This window comes from Fusarium venenatum (genome assembly GCF_020744135.1).
Source record: "Fusarium venenatum strain MPI-CAGE-CH-0201 chromosome Unknown EDB82scaffold_1, whole genome shotgun sequence".
In the NCBI taxonomy this organism is placed as follows: Eukaryota; Fungi; Ascomycota; class Sordariomycetes; order Hypocreales; family Nectriaceae; genus Fusarium; species Fusarium venenatum.
Genome location: NW_027072129.1, coordinates 10796822 through 10819166, shown reverse-complemented (window position 1 = coordinate 10819166; position 22345 = coordinate 10796822). Strand labels below are relative to the sequence as shown.

Sequence of the window (22345 nt, the reverse complement as noted above, 5' to 3'; positions counted from 1 at the left end):
GTCGCCGATGATGGTGTTCTTGGTGGAGTTGAAGAGCCATGTCCATGGCTACTAGCAGCCGCCCTCTTTGCCAGGGAAAGAGTTCAATGTCACTCTGGTACAAGAATTATCAGGCCCAGAACCCGTTCATAGATAAACATCCGGCCCTCGACAGTGGAGGAGATGCAGCGGCCGCTGGTGCAATCGGGTCGGTTGGTTGATGATCCCCGTTTAGCTTCATGTGCTGTCAGTGGTGTTTGAAAACCAGGAACACTAACAAGGGAAGCTACGCATCTTGACTGCCACCTACCAGACAAAACAACAGCTAGTCTCAAGCCTCAGGCACAACCGAGACTGACATTCTCTTGATCCTACCCACCATCGTCGATCCTGTGTGTGTCGTGTCTCGCCCATTTGGTTAGATACGGTACAGAGCTGTACCTGGCTGCATTGGAGTGCAGGACTACTTTTTCTTCCAATTCTCTTGACTTTCTTTTTCCCTTCCTTTCACTTCCCCTTCACTTCTTCTCGTCCTCTACTCTTCTCACCAGAGGAGCCATCACCTAAAACCTCCGGTTCCTGGTCATCGTTGTCCATCTTAACTTCTGTTTATTCTTTCCCCTCTCCGCTTCCCCACACGCTCCAATTGACCTCATCATCCCCCACCTCAGCAACCGTTGCTACCCCTCGTCGATCGTCGCCCGTGCTTCGCTTGCTGCCCCTCGTTGAGTTTGAGCTTCAGCCATGGTTGTCCACGACGGTCACGAATACCTCACTGAGGAGGAGAGACGTCTTAAGGAGGATCGCGACCGCACCAAGTACTGGAAGAAATGGGGTCCTTATGTTTCTGAGAGACAATGGGCTACAGGCATGTAATTGCACAACTCATGACAAGAAAATAGCTAACCAAAAAAACAGTCCGAGAGGATTACAGTCATGATGGAGATGCTTGGAGTCGTGAGTTTATTTTTTAATGGCGCATCTTGTCCTGTTCACTAACAAGTTACGTCAGACTTTCCTCACGACCACGCTCGATCTCGCGCATTCCGTTGGGGTGAAGACGGCATCGCCGGTGTCTGTGATACTCATGGCTACCAAAACATTGGCTTTAGTTTCTGGAACGAGGAAGAGTTCGTATAATTGCTACAGTTTACAATGCGCCATGACCGCTAACATGATACAGTGACTTCCTCAAGGAGCGTCTTTTCGGCCTCTCAAATCCCCAGGGTAACCATGGTGAAAGTGTCAAGGAAGCTCACTTCCACGTTGATAACACACCTGTGAGTACACAAGACAAAAAAACATTCAATTGGCTCATGCTAACTTATTACTTAGACTGTAAATAACCTACTCGATCTTAATACCTGCTCCACGCTAACTGGTCATGATAGCACTCTTACATGAAATTCCTCTACAAATACCCACAGAAGAAGTTCCCTTACAAGGATCTTATTGACGAGAACGCTCGACGAGGAAAGGAAGATAAGGAATACCAAATCACAGACACCGATGCCTTTGACGAAGACCGATACTGGGACATCTTCATTGAAACTGCAAAGGAGACCGATGATCCCGATGAGATTCTCTTCCGAGTCACTGCTTGGAATCGAGGCCCTGACCCTGCGCCTCTCCACATTATTCCCCAGGTGTGGTTCCGCAACACCTGGAGCTGGGGTAGAGAGCCTGAGGAGAAGAAGCCTTCGATAAAATATGCCGACGAGACCTTCGTCAAATCCAATCACTGGAGCTTGGGAGAGCGTCACATCCTGTGCTCCCCCTCGCCTGGTGTAGGCTCCAGTGGTGAAGATGTCATGCCAAAGTTCATGTTCACCGAGAACGAGACCAACTTCAAGGCCCTATACGAACAAGAGAACAAGCAGCCATATGTCAAGGATGCCTTCCATCGCTACATCGTCGACGGAGAGAAGGACGCTGTTAACCCTGACAAGACTGGAACAAAATGTGCTGCCTGGTTCAACTTTAACGAGGATGGCGGTGTCAACCCCGGCGAATGTGCCGGTAAGTATCCTACAGTAGTAGCTCTCAAATTCTGTTGCTAACTACGATCCAGTCGTTCGATTCCGTTTCACCAGGCGAGACGATGGGTACCTCGACGAAGAAGAATTCGATGATATTGTTGAGACCCGTAAGGAGGAGGCAGACGAGTTCTACTACAGACTTAGCCCTCTTCCCATGGCCGACGATCTGCGCAACATCCAGCGACAAGCTTTCTCTGGTATGATGTGGACGAAGCAACACTATCATTTCATCTGGGACCACTGGGCGAACGGTGACCCTACTATGCCACCTCCGCCGGCTTCTCGAAAAGATATTCGAAATTCGGCCTGGAAACACATGCACTGCGACGACATTCTGTCGATGCCTGACTCATGGGAGTACCCTTTCTTCGCCGCTTGGGATAGTGCCTTTCACTGTATCCCGTTGGCCATGATTGACCCCGACTTCGCAAAGAAGCAGCTTGACTTGTTCACTCGCGAGTGGTACTGTCATCCCAACGGACAGCTTCCAGCGTAAGTCTGCTCTTATTCGACATTTGAATGTTAATGACTAATTCGTTTTCAGATACGAGTGGAACTTTGGAGACGTAAACCCGCCAGTTCATGCCTGGGCAACCTTCAGAACGTTCAAGATTGAACGAAAGATGTATGGTCGCCAGGATCTTGACTTCCTAGAGCGTGTTTTCCAAAAGCTGCTCCTTAACTTCACCTGGTGGGTCAACCGCAAGGATGCTGATGGCAAGAACGTCTTCGAGGGAGGCTTTTTGGGTCTCGACAACATTGGCTTGTTCAACCGATCCGAGCCTCTCCCTACTGGAGGTGTCCTAGAGCAGGCAGACAGCACTGGATGGATGGCATTCTACTGTCTTTCCATGCTCAACATTGCCCTCGAGCTGGCCAAGCACCGTCGTATCTACGAAGACATTGCATCCAAGTTCTTCGAGCACTTCATTTTCATTAGTGATGCTATGACCTTCCGAACCGGTCATAAGGATGAGAAGTCTCTTTGGAATGAGGAGGATGGCTTCTACTACGATGCCATCTCTTGGGGCGGCCCCTGGATCCAGCAGCTGCCCGTGCGATCGCTTGTGGGTTTGATTCCTCTGTATGCGACTATCACTCTGGAACCAGAGTTGATGAACAGACTCCCCTCCTTCAAGAAGAGAGTCGACTGGTTCATTGAAAACCGATGCGATCTGGCTGAGAGAAACATGGCCAGTATCCGAAAGCGAGGAAAGGGCAACCGTATCCTGTTGTCCATTGTCAGCAAAGATCGATTGGAGAAGATCCTGAAGCGCATGCTCGACGAAGATGAGTTTTTCAGTGACCATGGTATCCGGTCGCTCTCCAAGTTCCACAAGGAGAACCCATTCTCCATGGATGTCAATGGCCAGAAATTCTGCGTCGGATACGTGCCAGGCGACTCAGATAGTGGTCTGTTCGGCGGCAACAGTAACTGGAGAGGTCCTATCTGGCTCTGTGTCAACTTTTTGCTTGTAGAGTCCCTACAACGCTTCTTCCTCTTCTATGGACATGATTTCCAGGTGGAATGCCCAACTGGTAGCGGAGACTACATGCATCTGGGCAAGGTGGCTGAGGAAATCCAGCACCGCCTGCAACATCTTTTCGCCCGTACTGACGACGGAAGACGTAGCATTAACGGTGGTGACGATCGCTTGGATTTCGATGAACACTGGAAAGATTACCTTTGGTTCCATGAGTTCTTCGATGGAGACAATGGGCGCGGCTTGGGAGCCACTCACCAGTGTGGATGGACTGGTCTCATTGCACGTATGATCCATGATACTGGGTATGTGAAACATCTTTTCGTTACTTGATATATTGCTAACAGCCATATAGTGTCAACTGCCGCCTGCCTCACACTCCTCGCACACCTTCAATTGCTATGAGTCATTATTTTGATGATGTCTTCCACCGCAATGCTGGAAGCAGCGGCCACAGTGGCAGGGCTCACATCAGACGTTCATCGACTGCTCGTTCCATCGGTGCCCGCAGTGATTTCGAAGATGACACCCATTCTCTTGCTGGCTCCGTCCATCATGACGAGGGACGAGCCAGAGAGCGTACTGAAGCCGATGCTCATCTGCATAGTTACGTCTCTGACCAGCTCGAGAGATATAAAGATGAGAACAAGGCGGGTAACTACGACCATGACGATGAGTTTGAGACCAAGGCATAAGCGACTTTAGTTAGGTTGTGAAAGGAGAAGTTGGTGCGATCAAGAGGAGGAAGTAATGGGGCGTTATCAAAAGCAAGAACTTCTCACTTGTGCCCTTGCAGAGCAGCAGGGTGTCCTGAGTTTATGGGCATAGACTTGTCATTCAGTTTTTCTAGTAGTCATGATACAATAAAGAGGTACATTCTCTCATGAGGGCTTGTTTATGTGACGAAATCTAATCTAATGACATCACTGTATCTATCTCAACTCACATCATGCCAATGAGTTTGAGCTATGTTCCGTTTGAAACCAGCCATTTCATTAATGAGCTCAAGTATTCGTACGAGCTCGTACTTCCGCTAAGTCCGACACCCAGATCGGATACCACAAGACGAAAAAGCCAAACTGAAAGTCATCACGCTGGGACAAAAGAATTCAATTGGGGGACTGCATTTATTGCGTACCCAGTTCAAATCCTCCTACACTATTCTTTCCATCGACACTCTCCCCTTTCTTCTCCCCTAGCCAGGGATGACAAGAACGTTTGATTCCGGGAGGGTTGTAACAATCCAAGGGGGACGAGAAAAACCCCTTGGGAAACCCACACTCATAGGAGGGGGGTATACCGTTTTTTTGCGTGGTGATGAGAAAAAAACTCCACGAGACGACGCAAAGGAGACACTAAATAGAATTTATACTATGGGTGGTTTTTTACAGAGTGTCCGTGAGGAGCTTGTTCATCTTGGCGATGCGGGAAGAGACGCTGAGGTCGATGGTTCGGTCGCCGACCTCGACGACGAGTCCACCAACGATATCGGGGTTAACCTGGGAAAATATTAGGGTTATGTCGTGGCATTGCTGCAGTTTGAGACGTACCTCGTTGGTGACCTTGAGCTTCTTGCCCTGGCCGACGTAAGAGGACTTGGCGACAGCAGTCTCAAGTCGGTTGAGTGTTCGCTTGTCGAGAGGCTAAAGATGATCATGTTAGTCCATTGTTCCTTTCCTTTCACTTCCATCCTTCCAATCCAATCTTGTCGTGGTCGAGTATAGCTAGCTGTGACGTAGTTCGTGCATCCAATTCCTTGTTCATCCTTCATATATGTCCCTCCAAAAAACGTACCTGAGCGCTGGTAACAGTGAGCTCGACCTCACCACGGGCGGCGGAGATGATGGTGGAGAACTTGTCGACAACACCGGGGATGAGACCAAGTCGGTTGTTCTCGGCGAGGGTGGCGAGGAAGTTCTTGACGGTCTCGTCCTTGGTGTTGATTTGCTTGACAAGCTCATCGACAATGGCCTTCTTGTCGGCATCGGCGAGGGTAGGGGTCCTCAGGACGGAGACGAGCTTGGGGTCCTTCTCGATGAGAGCACCGAGCTTGATGAGGGCATCGGAAGCGGCGTCGACGCTGGAAGTCTTGACGGCGGCAGTGTACTAAATTGACGCAAAAGAAAAAATTGCCTGTCAGCGACGGAACGCGATATCTTCCAATTTGAGGTTTTTGTGTCCATGAACGAGAGGAGGGGCTTTTGTAGCCAATTGACCAGCCAATTGACAACATAATCGGGACAAGATGGTGCGTATTCGTATTATTGGAGGTGGTGTATTACCAGAGCAGAGGCATAGGTGCCATCAACGCCGAAGACGGAAACCGGAGACTTGACATCGGACTGAGCAGCGGCGGCGAAGGATCGGACGGGGGCGGCTCGGAGGGCGAGGGCTCGCTGGGGAGCGGCGACTCGGGCGGCGCGGATGACCTGTCGCGAGAACATTTCGGCGGCTGGAGGAGAGAGGGAGATGGAAGGGGGAAAAGAAGGGCGAGTGTTGATGATGTTCGGCTTCGATTAACTTGGAGGTTGTTGCTAGCCTGGGCTCTCTCGGCAATTTTCGGGCGTTGGATGCCTTACACCCGCCCAGGCATCCACTTTGTGATTACATAACTCAATTAAAGACAGTTACAATTGCAGCAAATGGAATTGATATCAGTAGTTTTAGAAAACAATCTATTAATTGCCCAGGCAGGATATTTTAAATAAGGTAATCCCTTGTTTCCTTTGAAAGGGTTCATCATTTGTGAGTGCGCATGTAGTCTCGAGTTCTCATAGTAGACGAGAGCCTCCCCAAACTGCGCGAAACAACTAATAGCTGTTCCATATCATCATTGTCATAATTAAGCAGCTTCCCTATGTTCTAAGCCCTGATCCTCAAACGCCCAAAACTCCTTGTTGCTAAGTCTCAAAGCTCAGTACTGTCACTCTCAAGCTTCTCCTAGTCGCTCTTGAGCATGCTATCCACCAGGTCGCCCAGGGGACCCCAGTAGTCCCTTCCGCTCGCCAAGCTGTGCTCGTCGACAAACAGGACGTATTGCTTGAAGCTTGTGTTTAGGTGCGGTTCGAGACCGAGCTCACGGATAACAGGGTAGTGGTGGCAGTAAATGTGAGCGTAGACACGATACATGCGCTTGAAGATTTGGCGGACTAGCGCTGGGAAAGACTTGGGGAAGGGGACGCCTTGTGATCGTTAGCTGTTTGTTCTTAAAGTATGCGAATAAGGCAGTGCATACCGATTTTGCTGGGCAATACTTGTTCGTTGTCAATGTTTGCTTGCACCCATGTCATGAGTTGTTCAATGTATGCTGGTGCAGGCATCTTGGTTGGTCGTTTGAAGTTCTCGTTGTCTTGCCACAGATACTCGAACCTGGTCACTGTTAGCTTGGATCGCCAATCGTCCTTGGAGAAATCTTACTCGTCGGTGGCTTTCATCTCAGGGCATGAAATCGGTGAGCAGAACTCGGTGATGGCTCCGTAGAGGAGGTTGATCTGATTGTAGAAATCCACCACTGTAAGCCATAATTAGCAACACCTCCTTATTGGCATGTCTATCGTCAAACTCACTGTTGACAGCTAACCACTCGTTCTCGTCCTCGCCCTCTGGGAGCTTGACAACCTTGCGCAGGCTGCCACCACCCAGTGTCACTTCGGCATACTGTCGCAGTTGATAACTGGCCGATCCTCCCTTGCCCGCGCGCGGGCGAAACTGGTTTCTCGTCCGCTGGTTACTATTCAACGAAGGTTCCAAGTCAGCAAATGAAAGTTCATCCGAGAGGGGCAGGGGTTTTGTAGAGATGGAGGTTGTGTCTATCTGATGCATCGTAGAGACCGACTTCGGAGTCAGATGTTGAAACATGGTAGCGGTGTATAGCGAGTAGGAGGAATCCAAAGTCGCGCTGCTTCAAAGAAAGATGGGAGGACTAACACAGTGGTTAAGAAGGCTTGAGCCATGGTGGGCGATGATATTCGACGAGGTTTCAGCGAGGTTGAGATGCGATGCTGTTACATTCCAACTGTTAGCGGGGCAATCTGTCCATGGGGGATTGTCTGAGGAGGGAACCAACAGGACGGGTAGGTGAGACAAGAGTCTTGTAAATCCTAAATGCGAATATGCAGATGCGAATTCGCCTAATATCACTGCTAAACTCGTGTTTTGCAAAGTGTTTTTGCTAAGGGGCGCGACCAAAATGTGTTGAGGTTGATAGGTGAAGGTGCAGTAGTAACGATGGCGTATGGGCGGTTGCACTGTTTACTCTATTTCCTGATTGGTGTGGTTGCTACGGAGCTTAAACCCCACCAAGCTGTACTACGTAAGGGGAGCTTCACTCGTAGAATTGAATTGGATCTTCGATAAGGAGTAAACTTTATTTATTGTTTACCAAAATTAAGCATGTAAATATGCTCTATTTAGTCTCATGGGAAAGCAGGCAATCAACCTATAGCAGCATGTAATTCTAAATATGTCCATCCTTCTTGCAATGTCTCTCATACAGGTCCATGGAGCGGATGCATTGCAACAAGATGCTTCGACTTCGCAAGCAAAGCCAGCCATTTTCTAAACATTACCTGCAGAAATTACCAGCGACCTCCACGACCTCCACGGCCTCTACCCCGTCCCCTTCCGCCGCCTCTTCCTCTGCCATGACCTCCTCTTCCACCACCAGTGAAGCGTTGGTCCGTTTTGGGTGGCCCCTGTGCTTTTCGTTGACGTCTTTCTTGCTCCGTAGCATCCCAGATATTTGACAGTCCCATGATTTCGCAGAATGTTGTAGTTTGGGGGTTTGTGTATTCTGATGGCTGCGTATTGACAATCTCAGGACCACCAGGAACATGAGGCGGCGCAGTAATTTCGAAGTTGTATGGAACATCCAGTTTTCCAGCCTTCACAATATTGTCATCAACCCATTCTCTCTCCTTTTGGATGAGGGGCTGGTAATGATCCTCACCCAAGTCAGGTGGCGTCTGCGCATTACGGTCACCAATGACTAAAGAATCATGGAAGACACGCGTAATTGCGAGCCACTCTGGATCATATTGTAATCGCCATCGTGGTGACTCTGGAGCTGGAGGGTATTCGGAGCTTGTCTCGAGGTTAAAGGGTTGGAGGTCACAGAGCTGCAGGAAGTGTCGTCCTGGTAGACATTTGTCGAGAGCAAGGAAACGGACCTCCTTGTTCGTGATACCGGGTGGTACTGGCTGACCAGGCGTTTTCTTGGGCTGAGGGCGAGCGAAAGATGCCGGGAGTTGCGCCCTCAGTTCATCCGGCACTTCATTTGATGCTTCTGCCGCCTCCTTAACTTCAGGCTCGCTCTTATTGGCTTCTGGTACTGGGTTAGGTTTTGTGTCCTCCTCATCGTCATCCATATCCAAATCAATCTCATCAGGATTGTTCTCTGTAGCTGGTGCCGGAGCGGTCACAGGAATGTGCTCTTGCTTGCTCTCTTCCAATTCAGGATGGGCGTCACTATATGTCTTGATCGCAGCAAACTTGATGTGCATATGGGCCGAAAACCAATGGGGAGGTCGTAGGCGGTCCATGACATACTCGGCCGCTACGCTACCTAGTGTACCATCTCGAGATTCGTTTCTGAAAGCAGGCTTTTTTCTGAAAAGCCATTCATGATCGCCATTTGATTCGATTGCACGTGGCCAATCGTGACTGAGGCCGACATCCACCTGTGTCTGTACTTGAAGTAGCTTGCGGACGTCGATTTCTCTGACGTGGTACCACGACTTTACATCATCGCCGCTGAAGGGGAGTCTTTCGTGGTGTGGTTTGCGGTAGTCAAAGCCTTTCCATATACCAGACAGCCCGGCGATACGTAGTGGACCGAAACGTAGAATGTTGGCAGCACCCATGTAGTAAATGTTGGGCGCCACCCAACCTCCGTAGTAGAGCTCCCACAGGTGAGAACTGGCCTCGTGGTTTCCAGCAATGAATATTGTTAGATAAGGCGCCTTTCTCTCACCCGAGTAGTACTTGGGAAAGTCTCCTAGATGGCGGTACTTGACAGGGCATGACATGATGCTCAGATCTTCAGCATTGCGGACAGACTGTAACCGTGCATATTAGCATATTGCAACACGCATTGGAGGTAATTAGGGGCTGAGATACCTGGAAGTCACCACCGATGATGAGAATATCAACACCATCCCAACCACGTTTCTTACAAGATTCTTCAACAGAAGCGTAGATGGCATCTAGCGTGCCATGACCCTGCAATTGTTAATAGCCTGGCAATAGTATTTTTCATAGTTTACTTACGCATCCTTCAATTGCAACTCGGATACCTTGCGCCTCGAACGCGTTGGTAGACATTTTGTTGTCCGTTATGTGGTAGGGAGTTGTAGTTGGAAAGTTGAGGCTGAGTGGGTTCACAAGCAGAAGTTGCTTTCCAGGCAACTGCTGACGGTGAACCACCTTCCAAAATTCGATGACTCAAGTTACCTTGGTATTACATGTTATTGACATTTAGAGACTTCTCGTTAAATTCCACATGAGATGAGCCACAATTTTTCTTTTTGTTCCTTGACGGTTGCAGATCATGCTCAGACTCGTCTTGACCGTTTGAAGATATTTAGCGGGTAAGGAGGATATGCAAACCAAACCAGGCTTCCAGGGATGCCTTACAACGATAGTCCATGAAACAATGGCATTGTTTATTTAAGCCATGACCTTCAGGCAACAATGCTCAGCTTCAATTATTATACCCTTACCGTAGATCCAATTCGTAGAGGTATCCGGCAATGCACTGACATAACAGCCTCATTAAGATGCTTACGATAGGTGGCATAAATCTCTTAATGAATTTGGCATAACAAAACATGGATACAGGGAATACGACACGGATTTACAATCAAGAAATGTTGCCCTTCAGAAAAAGCGAAAGCTCAATGCGTCAACTGAGTAACGCAGAGTGAGAGGGTTACTTTAATCTTCCATCTCTAATAGACGTTGGACCCACGGAGGAGTTAAGAGTACAACGCATATGCTGAAATGGTGACATGTCACGTTTGGATGTTCGGATCCGGAGGAATGAAGAGGTGTTGTGTTGTGGCTTGACCTGTATCATTGGCCGGTAGTACTGTTCATTATCATTATCAAAAGACCGAAAGAACAAAGACAAGCTACTGTCTCTTGCTTAAGCAGCAGCAAGCTGGACTGTATCCTCAGCTCCAAAACGCCGTCATAAAGAGATGTCGCAGACATGGCAAGGCATAGCAAGGTAGAAGGGCCAAGGGACCAAGCCTGTTAGATTCTAGAAGTCTTCACTTCATGCTCATGTTCGCCCTAGATGAGATTAGTATCCACGCGCTAGGTTGTAGCAATGACTGCATACTGGTCCAGGCCCAGGTAATCAGCCGCGGCCAACAGCTCAAGGCAAAGCTCAACGGGGATATCCATGTCGGGCACGTCTTCGCTGTTGCGGTAGCGATACCAGTAGTGGAAATATTCGACAACCTTATCCAGGACCATGGCGCTGTTGATATATTTATCATCAGCGTCTTACTCTCTCAAGGATCGGACTGTTCCAGCAGAGGCTGACAACCAGGCTTGGTGCGTTTGTGGTCAGGTCAAGTGTAGTGAGTACTCATGTAGCCCAACCGAGAAGTCTCGGATGTTCTCTCAACAAAGCATCGTGAATTTTCATCAATCCACAGAGCAAGCCATCTGGACGCGACAGCGTGTTGGCGACATTGACCTACCTCATCTCCTGGAAAACACAACGAGCCTCCTGGGCTTCAGCAAATTGACTTCTCACGTCGAGCATGCCTTTGATGATCGGGCTGACCATGGCAGCTTCACGGAGAACAACAAATTCAAAACCATCGCTGGAGATGAGAGTGATGTACTTGCTGGGAGCTTGAGTGTCCATTTTCCCGAGTCTTCTTCACCGCTGCTGGCTGGTGGTGTGTTGTCGCTGTAAATAAGAAGAAAGGAAAAGAAAGGAGAAAGCAATTTGGTGGGAAAAGCTTTTGAAGGCAGAAAGAGAAAGCATGGATGGGGACGAGAATGGAGAAGACGAGCTTGGACCAGGTCACGATAAGAAAAGGGAAGAAGCACAGAGTTCCTGGGCCAAGGAAATTTTCTCGTCAGCAGGTGCACGGGCCAATCAGTTCCGTCATATTCAGCTCCAGCGATTCACCTCCACTGAACGGGCCCGCCCGGGCTTCACAGCCCAGTGGGCAGCATGCAGCCTGTACTGCCCGCTACTGTCCGCAAGCAACTGTACCCTCCCCCAAAGGCAGTTGCCCTGTCAACATGTTTACTCGGGTAACTTGGTGGTGCAACAAAGCCACACTAAGACTTGACTCCCCATAGTCCTTTCTTGGACTTGACCAAGTAGTTTAAACTTGCCGCAAACAACACAAACTTAACTTACCTTAACTCAACCCAAGACGAGTCAAGACAAGACATACCAGCACTGTCATCCACCCATCACTCAACTATACTGAGCCTCATTAGCTACAGCATCTCAACCCAATTCGCGTCGCATCAACTTGTACATTCCACTCTGCTTGCCGTTTATACACATATCGCATCAGACACTCGATAGTATCATCTTCTCTCACCCCGCATCAACAACACACGAGCATCATAGATCCGAATAGGGCGCATCTCAACCAAAGATATATTTTACTCATCGACATACTACGCTAAAGGCTAAGCGACTCTCAACAGACTCGCGCCTGCATCCCGCGACTCACTACAGCCTTGCGCCCAAGCATGGCATCATCTCAATCCTACCGTACGTCTTATTTTGAACCCAACGACCAGTTTCGACGTCAAGAGCGCACTCGTTCCAGCGAAGGCACCGTCAGCACCACTATGAGCTCGTCGACGGGCCGCGAGTCGGCAGCGACCCACGTCACCGACGCGCCCACCTTTTCCAAGAAGATTGTTGTTGTCGGCGACGGTGGATGCGGCAAGACATGCTTGCTCATTAGCTACAGCCAGGGTTATTTCCCAGAGGTAAGCGACCCTTTTCCAACTGCCGCCGTTGGGCACCGATACTAACGAAACAGAAATACGTCCCAACCGTTTTTGAGAACTACATCACCTATCCTATCCACTCTGCTACCGGTAAGACTGTGGAGCTTGCATTGTGGGATACCGCCGGTCAAGAGGAATATGACCGTCTCCGACCGCTCTCATACCCCGAGACCGATCTGATCTTTGTATGCTTCGCCATTGACTGTCCGAACTCCCTCGACAATGTACTCGATAAGGTATGATATTTGCAGTCTATTCGTCACACAACATGCTGATCCTTTCCCAATAGTGGTACCCAGAGGTTCTACACTTCTGCCCATACACTCCTCTAGTGCTCGTCGGCCTCAAGTCAGATCTTCGCCACAAGAAGGCGTGCATCGATATGCTCAAGACACAAGGTCTCACTCCAGTCACTACCGAGCAGGGTATGGGACTGGCCAAGAAGATGAACGCTCAGTACATGGAATGTAGTAGTAAGGAGATGCGAGGCGTCGACGAGATCTTTGAGCAGGCTATCAACACCGTCGTTGCCAACGACCGGAAAACAATCGAGGCAGCAGCAGCCACCGGTTCTTCCAAGAAGCGCGAGTCAACATCAACACCCGGGGTGGGGCAAATTAAGAGGAAGAAGAGAAAGTGTCCAATCCTCTAAGGTACTCACGACTGGAGATGGGATGAATGAATGTTTTCTTGGATTTGAGGAACCTTTTACTCATCATTGTCTTCCGATCTCTTTTGTCATCTTCTCCTGGGGAGAGGAGAGCAGGAGGGAACAGCAAGAAAGACAGCTCGGTGGGCCAGCATTAAAAGAGTTGTAATGACCATCGCATGAATATTGCTTTTATAACGATTTACATTTACGTTATTTCTTTACCTTCATTGCTGTTGACACTGGTGGGAACTTCTAGTAAGCAACAGGTCAGTGAGGCGACATCGCGGGCGTTGCTGGTAATGAATTCCCTTTATTACCAACCTACCTACCTACCTGGGAGATGTACCTCTGCGGCATTAGGGATATAGTTTGGGATTGAAGTATGGCATGGCATGGGAGGAAGCGCGCACATTTGTTTTTGAAAGTGTCTTATGAGATAAGGGGAGCAACCAGAACTACAGGCCTGTTTCTATATGTATTGCATCATCGGCATAAACCAGGGTCGAGGTGCCAGGTGTTTTGTTGGCCTTTCTTTGTAAGTGTTTACGGCGTGGTTTTATTGAGTTGATAGGATTGTTGGAATAAAGATTTAACAAACAATATTGTGCATATACTGTGATTGATCATTTGTGATATATAGTTGAAGAAGTGATGTGTAGGTGTGGTGTCAACAAAACAGAAACCCAACCTTAGTATATTAACCATGTTTATCGTTTCAGTTATGTCACTTTCACATGATGCTCGATGTGCGTATCTTTCTTTACAAGATTCATTGCTGTCATAGCTGAGGTACCAGCATAGGTATTCATTTCTGCCTTGCCTCCTTGGGGTCATAAGATGAAGACCCCCTTGCATCCATCTTCCGCTTCTTCCACTGTTATACATGTACGTCTTTATTTTTATGTACAAATGTCCCAACTCTCTTGAAACTTTTCCCTTCCTTTCCAAGTACCTGTAACCATCATACAAGTTGAAAAACGACCATCATGAGGGGAGCATTATACATCGAGCCAACGCCAACCGATAACCAGGTTTAATAGTACACGCGAGATGCGAATTTGTGTAGAGATGATGTGTCCAACACATCACCTCCCGTATTAGAGTAGAGAGGTGGGTGTTTATTTGTTCTTGACAACACCGACCTTGGCGGCGCGCAGCACTCGGCCGTTGAGCTTGAAACCCTTCTGTTGAACGAAGAAGACAGTGCCGTCCTCCTTATCAGGCTGGGGAGTCATGAAAGTAGCCTCCTGCTCGTTGGGGTTGAACTTCTCGCCCTCGGGGCTGAGACGCTCAAGGCCGTGCTTCTTAAGAGTGCTCATGAGGATGTCCTCGGTCATCTTGAGACCCTCGTACAGGTTGGCGAGATCCTCAATGCCCTCAGGTCGTTCCTTGGCGTTGAGTTTCTCCTGAGGGACCATTCCAAGAGCGCGGTCGAGGTTATCGACGCTGTCGACGAGATCCTTGGCGAACTTTTGGATAGCGAAATCTTTGGCGGACTTGACCTCACGGGTGGTGCGCTCTTGAAGGTTGCGGAAGTCGGCGACGGTGCGCAGGCACTTGTCCTTTATGATGGTTAGTATTACAAAGACGAATTGAGGGTTTTTGATTGCCACATACCTTCCAGTCCTTGACCTCTGTCTCCTTGGCCTCGAGAGCCTTCTTGAGCTCAGCGAGGGGGTCGTTCTCGGCGGGCTTCTCCTCAGACTTGGTTTCCGACTTAGCCTCCTCAGCAGGCTTGGACTCGGACTCCTTAGTGTCGCTGTACCATCTTGACACGGCGGGCTGGACGGATCTGAAAGTGAAAGCAGGCGTAGCCTGAAATTGCGACTGGACGAAGGGTCGGGGGACGGCGACCTTGGGAGCAGCTCGCAGAGCGCGGGACGAGGTGGCAATGGCCTGGCGGAACATTGTGAGGTATATGACGAAATAAATTAAAGATAGATGAAGGGGAGGAGAGTAAGAGTTTAGTGAGGAGAGGCTGGTGCACTTAAGTAAAGTGTATGGTGGCTTGTGGTAGGTAGACTATCAGGAAGTTTAGAGCTCCGAGTTAGGACTGAAATTTTAAGCTGTCGGCATGATTCGCTTCGCATGTCGAAGGGTCGCACCGGCTACTGAACCGGGGACGGGAAGCTTCCATTGAGAGCGGCAAACCCCCACTTTGGCAGGGCATGATGTATGGTTCTAGGGTAGTTAGCTGCGGATTAATGAAAGCCCGTCATCATCAATTCAATTGACATTTCCTTGAGGCTGTAGAGGCCCACTTCTTTTACTGGCTGGTCTACGTCGTGCTCTGGCAACCTGGAGGCTAAGGTAAGGTAGCTACCATCATTGCTGCTATCTATTTGCTTCACCTAAACAACATCATCATAACGACGACTATTCCTCACCACCCTCAACGCCTTCTCTCCGTCCGCGTAGCATAGCGCATAACTCTACTACATACGACTTTCACCCCCGACACACGAAACCACATTCTACACAATGGCGGCGGCCGAATCGGCGAGGGTCCAGGAAGCGCAGAAGCTCGCCAAGTCCGACCCACGAAAGGCTGAGGCCATCTACAAGGACATCATCTCCAAAGCTCCCAGCACCACATCTGATGCAGCTACTCGCGAGTACGAAACGGCTTTGGTCAGCCTAGGAGAGATCTACCGAGACGAGAAGTGCGTACCGCTTTACGACTGCTTCCCTCGTGCCCCGCTAACAATTACAACAGGAAGACGCAAGAGTTGGTGGACCTGGTTAAGGAGAGCAGGACAGTTTTCTCTTCGTTTGCAAAGGCCAAGTCAGCCAAGTTGGGTATGTCCTCAACAACACAATAATCTTGCGCCAATGCTTCACAGCCAGCTAACATGGTGACGTAGTCCGCCAACTGCTCGACCTCATCAAGGAAATCCCCGACAGCACCAATATCGAAATCTCCGTCACCAAGGACTGTATAGAATGGGCTACCGCCGAACGCCGCGCTTTCCAGCGACAGGACCTCGAGGTCCGCCTGGTAGCTCTCCAAATGGCTAAGCAATCCTACTACGAAGCTCTCGGTCTGATCAACAACCTCCTTCGCGAGCTCAAGCGCCTCGACGACAAGCTCCGCCTCGTCGAAGTCCAACTCCTCGAATCCAGAGTCTACCATGCCCTCGGCAACATCCCCAAGGCTCGTGCTGCTCTCACCAGTGCACGAACCAGCGCTGCCAGTGTATACACACCTCCTATGCTACAGGCCAACCTCGATATGCAAAGTGGTATGCTTCATGCTGAAGATAAGGACTTCAACACCGCATTCTCCTATTTCATCGAGGCCCTCGATGGCTACCACTCCCAAGACGAGAGCACCAGGGCTCAAGCTGCCCTGCAATACATGCTTCTCTGCAAGATCATGCTTAACCTTGTCGACGACGTGAACAACCTCATGGCCTCGAAGCAAGCCCTCAAATACGCTGGTAAGAACCTAGAAGCTATGAAGGCTATTGCTCGCGCCCACTCGAATCGATCACTGGAGGAGTACGAGCGTGCACTTTCCTCCTACCGCTACGAGCTAGGAAGCGACACTTTCATCCGAAACCACCTCCGTCGTCTCTACGACGCTATGTTGGAGCAGAACCTTATTAAGGTTATTGAGCCTTTCTCGCGCGTGGAGATTGACCACATCGCCAACATGGTTGGCCTCGACACCCAGCAGGTTGAGCGAAAGCTTTCTCAGATGATCCTAGACAAGGTCATTATTGGTGTTCTGGACCAGGGCGCTGGCTGCCTTATCATCTTTGACGAGACGCACCGGGATGAGTCGTACGATGCGGCTCTCGCAACCATTGAGAAGTTGAGCAGTGTCGTCGATGTTTTGTACACAAACCAGGCGTCTATGCTGGAATAGATTTGGGTCCATCCGTTGTATGTAATATGTCACACAGTATCTTAGACTAGGCGTTTCAAAGAGGGAACACGATCGTCTATGCTGGTCAATGCTTTGTATTTGTTCATGTGTCCTATATGTAATATTGTGCCTGTGAATCCAACCCTAATACAGACAATGCCTCGACCAGTTTCCGCTTCCAAAGGGGGGTATTGAATAAAAAATGCAAGGCGTGATGAATACAACAAATGATCGTTTTGTACTTGGTATCTCCAACAACAGATAGCCTACCTATTCATGAAACAAAACGCCTCATGAATGCTAAATAATATGCGATGCTTCATAACTCGATGCAAAAAAAAAAAGAAAAAGCCAACATGTGTTCTTTACGTCATTCAATGGAACATAACTCGCCTAGGTCCGGCAGAAGAAGAAGCCTCCTGACTTCTCCTCTGCTCACCCAGGATAAGAGCGAATAGTCTTTTGGCCAGGGCACCTTCGTCCCAGCCACCGACTTGAGCCTTGAAGGCATCGACACAATCCAGGTGCCAGCGCTCCAGCGTCATGGCTTCGCCCTGGCTAGCAACAATTTTTCCAAGATATTTGTCTGAGCAACGTTCGTAATATGTGGTGAAAGGGCCTTGGCGACGCTCTTGAAGTAAATCATCGAGCACAAGCCAATGTTTTCGGGTCCAGACAGTTTGTGATAGTGGTGCAGGACGTGGTTGTTTCTTAGGTGGTCCTACGTTAGACGCAGGATCCTCAATGGTGGTGTCCTTGTGGGCAGTTTGGCGGGGTGGTGGTCTAATACGCGGTCGCTGGGGGGCGTTACTAGACTGCGATGCTGCTGACGAATTGGATACTCGGCGTTGATGTCGAACCTTGGCCTGTTCTATAGGAGAGAGGACGCTGCTCGTAAACTCGACTACACGACCAGGGGTATGAGGTTTGAGAGGAGAGCGTAGGCTTGATTTGGTAGGGGAGGCGTTTCTGGGAGGTAGTGGTCGAAGAAGAGGACGAGGAGCGGGTCGGGGAGCGGGTTTAGCTGGGGTTGGTTCTGGGGAGTCTTCACTAGCATTGGAAGTTTCCTGCTGCCATCTGTGTATATCGGCATGAGAGAGCTGCATCCGTGGTGGAGTGGGTTCCCCTGTAGTAGGAACTGGTTCCAGTTCTGGTTCAGCAACTGCGTTCCGTGTCGAGGCTTTGAAGAAGGATTGCGCAGGCCGTTGTTGTTCAGGAGTGGAGTTCGCCTTCTGGGGCACAGAGGGCATCTGAGAAGGCTGAATTTCCTCAACTTCTTCTTCAGTGCCTTCCTCATCCAGCTCTTCCTGCTCATATTCCTCTGATTGTTCTCTCTCATCAGGCTGCTCATAGGTCTCCTGCATGGACACATCATGCTCCTCATGTACCGAAGATGCCTCAGAGCGACGATCTGGAGATGATTGGTTGGACCTTGGCTCTGATTGAGAATTTGTTTCCTCTTCTGATAGCTCAGATGGCTCTTGTCTCGCTGCTGGTTGAGCAGGGCGGACGGGTGAGAAGAAACCAAGTCTTGGTTTGCCTCGAGGCAAAAGCTCTTGCTGAGGCACCTGTGGAAACATGGAGCTTGTCGGTAATGTTTGTGTTGTCTCCACGGGCTCGGGTTCAGGCTCAGCAGGCCGTGCTCCAAAGACTGACTTCTTAAGAGGCGAGAACTTTTCGGCCAGCATTCCTGGGAGGACACCCGGAGACGAGAAAAAAGCTGACAGATCGAAACGGTTCCCTTTGGTAGTGCCAGGACCTTGTTTGGGTTCTTTGGCAGCCTGAGATTTATTCAGAAGTGAATACTCTTCTGCTCGAGGCGGGTCTTCAGTAGCAATCTCCATGGCGTCTGTTTGGCGATTTTCGGTCTCATCGATCTCACTCATTGTCCTCTGATCAATGTTTTCATCCTGCTGTGTTTCCCTGGCAGTCTGTTTACCCCAAGAGCTCGGTATCTTGCCCCGTATGCGGTAAGGCGATTCTGGCTTCTTTGCAGGTTGTCGCGGGGCTGCTCGAGGACTTGACCTCTGCGCCTCAAACTCCCACAAGTCTATATCATCAACCGCATCTTCAGTCTCATCATCTGCAACATCCGCCACTTGGTCGGCCTGATCGCGAGAAGCAGGTGGGGCAGCTTGTCTTACTGTTGAACGCGCAAAGGCCTCAAGAGGTACATCCCCACGAAGGTTGGGACTAATGGGACCTTCGTTCTGTACCCAGCTCATACCACCCTCGCTAGGAGCCTGGAAATGCGTCGAACTGGCTGCAGAATCCCTAGATGCTGTTCGTCGATGGCGTGGCGAGGAAGTGCGACTGCTCCTTTCGAGAGCTTCCATAAAGCTCGGTTGACCTGTGTGTCTGGTATTGGTTCCAAAGGGATCGTCATAGGTCTCGTTGCTCCGCGAGATCTGGGCAGTTTCAGTCACAGCACGCGAGTTCCCAGGACTGGCACTTGTGCGTCGCATGGTTTGAGATTCTCTTTGTCCTAAGTCTCTAGGAACAGAACTCCTAAAAGGGCTTCGCAAATGTTGATCACGAGCCTCAGGCGATGGAGGATCTGATGTTACACTTTGCAAAGCGCGACCTGCTCGAACAGCAGGTGATAGCGTAGGGCGCCTGGCCCTCTCTGACATGAGTTCGGGTAAAGTTTGAGGTTCTTGAATAGGTGATGTGAGCTGGTTCATCGGTGTCACCTCTGGTTGCTGAATTTCGGCTTCCAAAGAGAATCGAGGCTGGTGTGGCTTGACAACTTTAGGTAGCTCTTGTACCACTTCGGGTTCTTCTTCTTCTTCCTCTTCCTCTTTTTCGACAGGGTCGGCTATAACAGTCTGCTCGAAAACTTGCTCATCCATATCAGAGTGATCATCAGGTTCGTCCAGGAATTGGTGATCCGCATCCGAATGATCGTCGGGCTCTTGGGCAGGAGCATCAAAATCTATCAAAAGATCATCGTCCTTGTTCGCCTCCTCGGTCGCAAACTCATTGATAATCTCATCCGCAGGCTCTGATACCGTTTGGACTTGGGTCACAGGCTCAGGTGATGGATTCTTTAGCGAAGAACCCCTGATTGGGTTGGGTCTAGTAGACTTCCGTGAGCCAGCTCCCGTCTTCTGGTTGTTATCACTTTCAACTTCGAAATTCGAAGATGTATCGTCAGGGGTCGGAAGACGCCCTGCATCAGAACGAGAGGCAGCGCTTGCATTGGAAGCTGCTGGCTGACTGGCCTCCTCTTGTTGTTCTTCTTCGACTTCTGGCTCCTCGGGGGCCTGTTCTTCAGGCTCATCTTCAAGTTGAACAAGCTGCGTATCTTCCATTTGAACATCCTCGGTTTCCTTTGGTGACTTTTTAGTGCTCGTTCGGGGGCGCCTGGGTGTAGCTGCTGTAAGCACAGTATCAGGAATCTCCGAGAAAGAATCGTCGTAGGCATTTGAGTCTTCGTTTTCAAGGTGAGATGCGTCATGATGGTTGGAAGCAAGGGGGGATCCACGGTATTCGGTAGTTTCAGGGGCGTCAGGTACGTTCGATTTTAAGAGCACCTGGTGTCGCAAAGGTGAAGAACCCATTCTTCGAGGGCTCTGCCACCACTTGGAAGACAGTTTGGGTTTGGGTGAGAATGTCAGAGGTGGGCGAATAGTGGATTGTCGGAAGTTCTGTTGTGGTTCTTCTGGTGCGGGTTCTTTAGCTGCTTCGGTCTTATCCCCCTCCTTTGCAGTCTCCTGGCTATTTTTAGGCCTGTTGCGATCCTGCAAAGATTGTCGTAGTGACTCCAATGTGTTGTTGATAATCATGCTCGTTTCTTCGCCAATATCGTTTTCGGTTTGTTGTTGCGTCGAACTGCGCAAGCTCGCTTGTAATGATGGCAATGAATCCATAAAGATCATACTAAAGTCTTCGCCCGCTGCGACTGTATCATCGGTTCCAGGTCGGGTGTCGCTCTGATGGTCGTCTGCAGAGGAAACGTCACTTCCAGCAGGTCCATATCCATAATCTCCGAAATCTGACGAACCACCATCTCGGCCACGCTCTGGGCTTGAAGGTCCGGTTGCAGCTTTGGTTGCGGGTCTGGGAGTTGGTTCATCGTCTAATGTCGCCATCCAGATATCCGAGTCAGGTTCTGACTGTCGCGTAGGCGCGATATTGTGGGCGTTTCGATTTGCGCGCAACTGATTTGCCTCAGCTTCCGATGGTGTAATTACCAAAGTCACATCGTTATCGGCTTGAGAGTCATCGGCGCGTATAGGAGGAAGTTCGGATAGATCGTAGGCGTCTGCAAGCTCATCGAGTAGATCTTCTTTTTGTCGGGCGCCTCTCAATATTGAAGTTGTTCCTGAAGTTTGCTGGCCTCCCAAGTCGATAGATCGATTTTTTGGAGGTCGACCCCTTCGTTTCGTGCCTGGCGTAGGCTGCGCAATAGTTTCTGTTGTGTCTGTATCCTTTGTTGTACGCCGCCGTGTTCGAGGACTCCCCGCTATTGGCGTTCCTTTCCTCTTGATTCCTGCGCTTGGTAACGGCGTACCATTTGTTTTTCTCGGGCGACCTCGTTTTCTCGGAGTCGCGTTAGGATCCTGGTCCTGCTCCTCGATCGCTTTCTTTAACGGAACTGTCGTCGTAGTGGTAGCCATTTCTCTCCGTCGTGCTGCAGGCATGTAAGGACTGTCCTGGAATAGTTTTCGACGCGCGCTGCTAGGCCCGGCCGACATGCTCGGTTCCTCGGTTTCGACGGTGACTAATAATCTCTGGGGTGCCTGGTTATCTCCAACCTCGAGTTCGAAAGTTTGCCTCCTAGGCGAAGTTCCTATTCCGGTGGATGAATATCGGCTGGACCGTTGACTGCTGCGAATTATACGACGCGTGGTCGAAGGAGGGACGGCACTTAGAGCCTTGCTTTGACTCCGAGGCGGCTGTTCAACGGTATCGTTAAGTGGATCTGGCGAGGACATAATATCCGCGCTGGGCGTGTTCATATCGACCACTGATTGCCAGCGAACGGTGAAAGAGTCGGAATCAGCGGCTAAGCTCTTGCGCTTTCGCATCGACGACTAATATTTTGGTGGTATTCATTCATGGAATGGAATGTAAAGTGAAGTGCCGAATGCATGTAGGCAAGCGCGCACTAACTATTACCATCTGTTTGCTGCAAAACCAAACCAACCCGCCGCGGTGTGGGTTAGGATCATTGACCGGGGTCGACGTGGCGGCACATGTTGACTTTGAGCTTGTTTTGTACTAGCGTCATTGCAATCTTCGCATCTTTTGTTTTTCCTTGGCTCCGACGCTTTCACTCCCGAATCTTGGTTCTTTGTGATAAACAGTCCTCAGAATA

General features: G+C 49.8%; 9 protein-coding genes across 9 annotated transcripts; 3 read left to right on the top strand and 6 right to left on the bottom strand.

Moving 5' to 3' along the window:
- The first annotated feature begins 462 nt into the window (after window positions 1–462).
- EDB82DRAFT_114450 (Six-hairpin glycosidase-like protein) lies at window positions 463–4452 on the top strand. The gene is made up of 8 exons (XM_065606980.1): window positions 463–847; window positions 898–936; window positions 992–1109; window positions 1163–1259; window positions 1371–1998; window positions 2051–2510; window positions 2563–3807; window positions 3858–4452. The coding sequence occupies exons 1-8, from the start codon at window positions 724–726 to the stop codon at window positions 4195–4197; spliced, it is 3051 nt and encodes a 1016-aa protein (XP_065465985.1). The 5' UTR covers window positions 463–723; the 3' UTR covers window positions 4198–4452.
- Window positions 4453–4887: 435 nt separating this feature from the next.
- EDB82DRAFT_522267 (ATP synthase delta subunit-domain-containing protein) lies at window positions 4888–5946 on the bottom strand (the record flags this gene model as incomplete). The annotated part of the gene is made up of 4 exons (XM_025732754.1): window positions 4888–5001; window positions 5053–5145; window positions 5297–5608; window positions 5785–5946. The coding sequence occupies 4 exons, from the start codon at window positions 5944–5946 to the stop codon at window positions 4888–4890; spliced, it is 681 nt and encodes a 226-aa protein (XP_025587652.1).
- A 217-nt stretch (window positions 5947–6163) lies between these two features.
- EDB82DRAFT_493289 (Mob1/phocein) lies at window positions 6164–7710 on the bottom strand. Its single transcript, XM_065608421.1, has 5 exons — window positions 7569–7710; window positions 7069–7503; window positions 6920–7013; window positions 6738–6871; window positions 6164–6684 (listed from the first exon to the last, which is right to left on the bottom strand). Exons 2-5 carry the CDS (start codon window positions 7358–7360, stop codon window positions 6443–6445), a joined length of 762 nt encoding a protein of 253 aa, XP_065465984.1. The 5' UTR covers window positions 7361–7503; window positions 7569–7710; the 3' UTR covers window positions 6164–6442.
- Window positions 7711–7849: 139 nt separating this feature from the next.
- On the bottom strand, window positions 7850–9879 carry EDB82DRAFT_438489 (lariat debranching enzyme, C-terminal domain-containing protein). The gene is made up of 3 exons (XM_025732776.2): window positions 9770–9879; window positions 9620–9721; window positions 7850–9558 (listed from the first exon to the last, which is right to left on the bottom strand). Exons 1-3 carry the CDS (start codon window positions 9821–9823, stop codon window positions 8080–8082), a joined length of 1635 nt encoding a protein of 544 aa, XP_025587654.1. The 5' UTR covers window positions 9824–9879; the 3' UTR covers window positions 7850–8079.
- Window positions 9880–10773: 894 nt separating this feature from the next.
- Window positions 10774–11381, bottom strand: EDB82DRAFT_472980 (BTB/POZ protein; the record flags this gene model as incomplete). The annotated part of the gene is made up of 3 exons (XM_025732787.1): window positions 10774–10795; window positions 10845–10985; window positions 11212–11381. The coding sequence occupies 3 exons, from the start codon at window positions 11379–11381 to the stop codon at window positions 10774–10776; spliced, it is 333 nt and encodes a 110-aa protein (XP_025587655.1).
- A 438-nt stretch (window positions 11382–11819) lies between these two features.
- Window positions 11820–13239, top strand: EDB82DRAFT_114348 (P-loop containing nucleoside triphosphate hydrolase protein). Its single transcript, XM_025732798.2, has 3 exons — window positions 11820–12478; window positions 12532–12735; window positions 12789–13239. Exons 1-3 carry the CDS (start codon window positions 12233–12235, stop codon window positions 13149–13151), a joined length of 813 nt encoding a protein of 270 aa, XP_025587656.1. The 5' UTR covers window positions 11820–12232; the 3' UTR covers window positions 13152–13239.
- Window positions 13240–14152: 913 nt separating this feature from the next.
- On the bottom strand, window positions 14153–15265 carry EDB82DRAFT_114322 (GrpE-domain-containing protein). Its single transcript, XM_025732809.2, has 2 exons — window positions 14769–15265; window positions 14153–14713 (listed from the first exon to the last, which is right to left on the bottom strand). Exons 1-2 carry the CDS (start codon window positions 15057–15059, stop codon window positions 14270–14272), a joined length of 735 nt encoding a protein of 244 aa, XP_025587657.1. The 5' UTR covers window positions 15060–15265; the 3' UTR covers window positions 14153–14269.
- Window positions 15266–15432: 167 nt separating this feature from the next.
- EDB82DRAFT_493281 (uncharacterized protein) lies at window positions 15433–17101 on the top strand. Its single transcript, XM_025732821.2, has 3 exons — window positions 15433–15814; window positions 15868–15950; window positions 16016–17101. Exons 1-3 carry the CDS (start codon window positions 15633–15635, stop codon window positions 17020–17022), a joined length of 1272 nt encoding a protein of 423 aa, XP_025587658.1. The 5' UTR covers window positions 15433–15632; the 3' UTR covers window positions 17023–17101.
- EDB82DRAFT_493279 (uncharacterized protein) lies at window positions 17102–21872 on the bottom strand. The gene has a single exon (XM_025732832.2). The coding sequence runs from the start codon at window positions 21720–21722 to the stop codon at window positions 17397–17399; it is 4326 nt and encodes a 1441-aa protein (XP_025587659.2). The 5' UTR covers window positions 21723–21872; the 3' UTR covers window positions 17102–17396.
- Window positions 21873–22345: the final 473 nt, after the last annotated feature.

What these genes read in the sequence shown, in the direction of transcription:
- EDB82DRAFT_114450 (XM_065606980.1), top strand. Translation starts at nt 724, where the DNA reads ATGGTTGTCCACGACGGTCACGAATACCTCACTGAGGAGGAGAGACGT. An exon ending in TGATGGAGATGCTTGGAGTC is followed by an intron (nt 937 to 991) that starts GTGAGTTTATTT and finishes AAGTTACGTCAG; the next exon opens with ACTTTCCTCACGACCACGCT. An exon ending in TCCACGTTGATAACACACCT is followed by an intron (nt 1,260 to 1,370) that starts GTGAGTACACAA and finishes TGGTCATGATAG; the next exon opens with CACTCTTACATGAAATTCCT.
- EDB82DRAFT_114322 (XM_025732809.2), bottom strand. Translation starts at nt 15,059, where the DNA reads ATGTTCCGCCAGGCCATTGCCACCTCGTCCCGCGCTCTGCGAGCTGCT. An exon ending in CAGAGGTCAAGGACTGGAAG is followed by an intron (nt 14,714 to 14,768) that starts GTATGTGGCAAT and finishes ACCATCATAAAG; the next exon opens with GACAAGTGCCTGCGCACCGT.
- EDB82DRAFT_493281 (XM_025732821.2), top strand. Translation starts at nt 15,633, where the DNA reads ATGGCGGCGGCCGAATCGGCGAGGGTCCAGGAAGCGCAGAAGCTCGCC. An exon ending in GAGATCTACCGAGACGAGAA is followed by an intron (nt 15,815 to 15,867) that starts GTGCGTACCGCT and finishes CAATTACAACAG; the next exon opens with GAAGACGCAAGAGTTGGTGG. An exon ending in GGCCAAGTCAGCCAAGTTGG is followed by an intron (nt 15,951 to 16,015) that starts GTATGTCCTCAA and finishes ATGGTGACGTAG; the next exon opens with TCCGCCAACTGCTCGACCTC.
- EDB82DRAFT_493289 (XM_065608421.1), bottom strand. Translation starts at nt 7,360, where the DNA reads ATGTTTCAACATCTGACTCCGAAGTCGGTCTCTACGATGCATCAGATA. An exon ending in CGAGTGGTTAGCTGTCAACA is followed by an intron (nt 7,014 to 7,068) that starts GTGAGTTTGACG and finishes TATGGCTTACAG; the next exon opens with TGGTGGATTTCTACAATCAG. An exon ending in AGTATTGCCCAGCAAAATCG is followed by an intron (nt 6,685 to 6,737) that starts GTATGCACTGCC and finishes AACGATCACAAG; the next exon opens with GCGTCCCCTTCCCCAAGTCT.
- EDB82DRAFT_438489 (XM_025732776.2), bottom strand. Translation starts at nt 9,823, where the DNA reads ATGTCTACCAACGCGTTCGAGGCGCAAGGTATCCGAGTTGCAATTGAA. An exon ending in GAGTTGCAATTGAAGGATGC is followed by an intron (nt 9,722 to 9,769) that starts GTAAGTAAACTA and finishes TAACAATTGCAG; the next exon opens with GGTCATGGCACGCTAGATGC. An exon ending in TCATCGGTGGTGACTTCCAG is followed by an intron (nt 9,559 to 9,619) that starts GTATCTCAGCCC and finishes GCACGGTTACAG; the next exon opens with TCTGTCCGCAATGCTGAAGA.
- EDB82DRAFT_114348 (XM_025732798.2), top strand. Translation starts at nt 12,233, where the DNA reads ATGGCATCATCTCAATCCTACCGTACGTCTTATTTTGAACCCAACGAC. An exon ending in GCCAGGGTTATTTCCCAGAG is followed by an intron (nt 12,479 to 12,531) that starts GTAAGCGACCCT and finishes CTAACGAAACAG; the next exon opens with AAATACGTCCCAACCGTTTT. An exon ending in TCGACAATGTACTCGATAAG is followed by an intron (nt 12,736 to 12,788) that starts GTATGATATTTG and finishes CTTTCCCAATAG; the next exon opens with TGGTACCCAGAGGTTCTACA.
- EDB82DRAFT_493279 (XM_025732832.2), bottom strand. Translation starts at nt 21,722, where the DNA reads ATGTCGGCCGGGCCTAGCAGCGCGCGTCGAAAACTATTCCAGGACAGT.